Here is a 5000-nt window from a genome sequence, read left to right as displayed (position 1 = left end):
AATCTTTGAACAGTACTTGTTTGCACTTTCAACACTCTGGGTGCAGCAAACCAATTTGTCATATTCAAGTTGTGTAAGGGCCATGTCCTGTATATCAAAAGCTGTTGCTTTAATAAGGAGTGTAAGGGATTGTTGTCATATTTTTAAAATGAAGAAACCAACTTGTCTCATACTTGTATATGTTCCTATAATGATATGGAAATGTACTGTTGACAACAAACCGTCCATTTCAGATTTTGTGACTTTACTTACTCTAGCATGGTAGAATGGGTTTATTGGAAGATCTACCATGATGTTGAACATAACTGATTGGGTTTTTTACTTGTCCGTATTAGATATATCAGTTTGTTCAAAATCAAATCTAATAACAGAATGCACTTGATATCCTCTTACACTTGTGAATTAGTTGACGTTTCATGTTTTACAAAATGTGCATTATAATACTGCATTGCATTTGCACATATAATTAAGATGAGAGTAAAAGGAAGATTATAAAGTGAACACCACATTTATCTGGCAGGTTACTGGCACTTTAGGTATATATGTGCATATAACAAACTTTTGACAGCAGAGTGAAAAGGAATCTTATTTCTTGCAAGCTGGAAGAAATAAGAGAAGTGTTTTGAAGTTCACTTTAGCATTCCTATGCTAGGCGTACACTTCTCAAGATCAACTATGTGGTTTGGAGATATCAGCAATTCAAATGGTTGTTTTTATCAGAATTTGTATTTAAAATGCTTCACACATTCCACTCCCAGTAGGATGTTCTAAATACTAAAACTAAGGACATCCAAGTCAAGTCCATCAGTCTCTTTCACACCTTCAAGCAAATTTTTGCCTTAAAAAAGAAAAAGTAGTAAGGGATGGTACCATCTACCTGTACGAAAAAAATGGGGGGGGGGGGGGGGAAGGCATTTTTTTGTTTTAAAAGCAAGCAAAATTGAGCAACAGAAATATTTACACAATATATGAAGACAATGCATGAATGAACCTTGTAAACATCAAAGAAGAAATTGAATTTCCTGATTTGACACTATGAAATCACTGCAAGTTCTATGAGGCAGTATCCTTGCCAGCAGAATATACATGACCCAATGCTTCTGAAACAAAAGGAACCTACAATAGGACTGTTTCTTATATGTGCACCATGTTTGTTTACATAAGAGCAGTCTGATAGGGTCTGACTATTTGCATATGCAAAGTTCATAGGGTTTTCATAGTCAGGCAAATTTTAAAAATATTTGCTAGAGTGAGCAGTAGTATTAGAATATCTTAAAACTGAAAAAACATACAGAAAAAATACTCCATATATCCTAATAGAAACTTTGCTGGTACTAAATAAAACCATAAAAACAAAGAAAAAAATAAAAGTTAACAGCCAACTCACCTGTCACCTACAACCAGACCACATTCTGAGCAGATCTGGTCACCAGCACGGTAATCCTCTATTAAGTGTGCTTCTGGATGCTGAGGACAGCAGACCTCATTAAAACGGCCCCTGGAACAGAACACGAGACTCAGAACTTTTTCTATGAAGTAAAGTATAAATGCAGAAATCAGCATATATTAATTACCTGCATAAAAAAAGTTTGCTTGAGACAATTTAACACTGAAAAGTAATAAGAGGGGCATAATATAAAGCTATCTTGTGAGTTTAAGCAGAATAATAGATAAGCAGCCAAAGATTCCTTCCTTTTAGAAATTATAATAATAATCTCATGAAAGTGGAAGCAAAATCAATATACATGGATGTTTTAGGATCATAAAAGAATGACAGCTATCTTGAATACCATTAACTATTCACAGCATCCTAGAAACTTGTGCCAACATTCTCACATTCATTTCCTCACAAATAAAAGTTGTCTGCACATTCCCAAAGATTTTCACATAAATGAAGGTGGTTTCTAGTACAGGGGCTTGTATCTTTTAACAAAATGTAACAAACAATATGTTTCTATTCAGAACAGGGTAACTGTGATAATTTGCAAACCTATATCTACATTCATTACCCGGTAAACAACCATTTATCTCAGAGGTCACATATACAATCCACAAAAACTTTTTAAGAATAAAAACTTTAAAAAAAAATAAATGAACAAAAATGACAAGTATTCACGGACATACAAGACTGACCAAATGCACAGTAGAGCATACACCACCAGTCAACCTTCAATACACAAAACCAGTCTTCTGGAAGCTGGAACTATCACAGAAATCTGCTTTTCCATCCTGATCCCCACTTCCTTACAATATTCTTTTTAATATTCTTTATTTGAATCCTCCTACTGTCATAAGGCTGAATATGTATATTACTGTATAGTCTATATCTCTACTCGAAGACTTATCTTTACATGTATATACTATGCAAGATATACTCCATAAATGCCATCAATACATCATAAAATTACTTGAGTTAAAGATATTGTAATAAGACCAGTCAAGTCACATATGGCACAAGGACGAGAGCAAAGAATAAAAATGTACATCAATGGATGTTTCTTAAGAACATGAGTTGCAATTCACAGAGCTACAACAACACTACAAAAGAAAAAAAAATTGTAAGTAAAACTTAGGATGCTAAAACTCTAGGAATTATACCCTTCTTATTTGTGATCGAAAACATTAATGATCTCCCAAAACATTTAAACAGTATTGTAAAATTCTGTAGCCAACCAAAAAGAATTTTCTTATTGTTTATTATGAACTTTACCTGAATAGTAATTTTGACTAGCCTTTTTTGTGTAAAACTGCAAATAAAAAATAAAAATAAAAAAAATAACCTAGTTCAAGTGGGGAAAACACTGTTTAATCTGATTTGTTCTTTTCCATTTATCTCTTTGTTTAGACTTTATTGCGATAAATGTAGAAGATATGAAAGAGAATGGAAAACACTACTGAACAAGAAATGTATAAGACACATTTCGGTTATATCTTCATTAGAAATTCATATATTTCTGAAGAGTATAATCAAAAGGCATCAAATGCATTTTCTTCTACAAGGCAAAGCTACAATTAAAGAATTCATAGACCAACAGTAAAAGGTAAACATCATCTGGTAAACATCTTGAGACCACCTGCACTGGAGTTCACAATGACTTTTGTTTGTAAATTCATATGAAACTTGTTGTGATTTCCAAATTTAAGTCAATTACAATATTGGCAAACTGTCTAACAATTGCTATGGTCTATGCACTTCAGCAAAGTCTAACATACATCTGCCATTAATATTCCCCTAAGTTAAAGGTTCTTACTTGTTCACTATTTGACAACTGATAAAAAAGAGCTACAAACCCTACATTGCACGAATGTATACTGTGGGGGTTTGTTGGCCTTTGACAGAGCAACAATAGGCATGAAGGCTTTGCAATCTATTGTTGCTCCTGTGGCAGACAAACAGATGTCTTCTAAACATTTACTAGTTACCTTATTTACAATATACTGATACATGCCTCCAGCAATAACCATAATTTATATGCCTTTGGAACTCTAGCAAATAAACAACCTTCCACCACAAACATTATGATAGGATACGTTTTTGGATGGATTCTTTCTTAACAAAACATCTCTAGGTAGGTCTTAGCACCTTGTTTTATCATTCTTTAAATTATTATTATCAAGCCACTTCTATTCTCAACTCAGTCTCAAATCACAACAACTTTGTCACTAACAAAATTGCCCTTTTCACTTATAAACATTCTTCAAAATATGAATAAGCATTTACAAGCCCCCCCCCCCCCCCCCTGTGTGCTTGCCACTAGCTTATGTACCAAATGCCATGACCTCCATGCCTGTTGATGCTTTAGCAAAGGCAAACAGCCCTCCACCACATATTTAAACTATAAGCTTAACACTGAGCCACTTTCAGGTGGAATTTAATATTGCTGGCCTCCCATCACAGACTACAGTAATCTTTAAGTGGATATGGACAGAACATAGTTAATAGTAGTACAAGAAAGTCTTTTTCTTAAAGTCACAGCAGATGTGTTGTGCAGGTTTACATTTGCCAAAGCATATTTCATATTCATTATCAATACCACGTAATCATCAATATTTGCAAAACACCTGGCAACAAACAAGTATAAATATACTAGCAATTAATCAGATTATGTATGTTTCTCACTAAACTAAAATCAAGTCCTACATCTTTTTTCCACTAAAATGTACAACTCCAAAATAACTATTTAAGACTATATTTAACACTGAAAAGTAATAAGAGGGGCATAATATAAAGCTTCTGCGTACCTGTATAAAAGCCGTAAAATCACTCAAAACTAAATCTTATATACAATGAAAAAAAAAATAATAATAATAACAAGGTAACACAGAGACACTGGTGAATGGTGAGATTTGGCAAGCACCATATATGTTTACCTTCAGTTTAAGATTTTACAAATTCCTCCCAAATAATAAATAAGAGGTTATGCTGATCTCTTCATGTAAATCGTAATCATCTCTTTAAGCTTATTTCAACGTTAAAAATAGTGCAACAAACAAACCAAAAGGTGATGCAATCACTATGCAATCCTTGAAAGTGATTCTTGCTAACATAACTCCTATACAGAAACACAAGTAATCTATCTGGTTTTCTTAAATGTCGTCAGGTAATTCTTGAACCTAAATGCCATTTACTGTGGCCTCGACGTGACCATATTGTTCTTTCGTTGGAGTGCAACAGGCACGGCGGCCGAGGCAAGTGCCCGCACCACAGCATTTGTGGTTAGTGATCGCTGGCTTGCCTTCACCTCCTGCGGAAATTTCTAAAGCTACTGGCGTCGTTTCATGCATCCTTTACAGACATTCACTAAGTGTCCCTCTACCTCCAAAGCATTCCTCACTTTGAGATTTACCGTAACCAATTCTTCGTCTTTGGAGGAAAAAAAATCAAAACAAACAGCAGAAACCACTTCCCACTAAACAAAAGCATGTAAAAGGTCACTAATACTATCCCATATCCTCTTTTTAACATTCCAAAAATGCAAATAGAAAAGAAAACAAAACAG

The 5000-nt window shown here is 34.1% G+C and overlaps 1 protein-coding gene across 2 annotated transcripts in view; it reads right to left on the bottom strand.

Annotated features, from left to right (window-relative positions):
* LOC125046011 (transcription initiation factor IIB-like) overlaps positions 1–5000 on the bottom strand; it is a 19905-nt gene that overhangs the window by 14086 nt on the left and 819 nt on the right. For both annotated transcript variants that reach the window (XM_047643599.1, XM_047643600.1), the window contains exon 2: positions 1388–1498. In XM_047643599.1, the coding sequence (XP_047499555.1) occupies positions 1388–1498 (111 nt within the window). The remainder of the gene's footprint in view (positions 1–1387; positions 1499–5000) is intronic.

The sequence above is a fragment of the Penaeus chinensis genome, chromosome 38 (genome assembly GCF_019202785.1).
Source record: "Penaeus chinensis breed Huanghai No. 1 chromosome 38, ASM1920278v2, whole genome shotgun sequence".
NCBI classification, from domain to species: Eukaryota; Metazoa; Arthropoda; class Malacostraca; order Decapoda; family Penaeidae; genus Penaeus; species Penaeus chinensis.
This window is presented reverse-complemented; position numbering and strand designations above follow the sequence as displayed.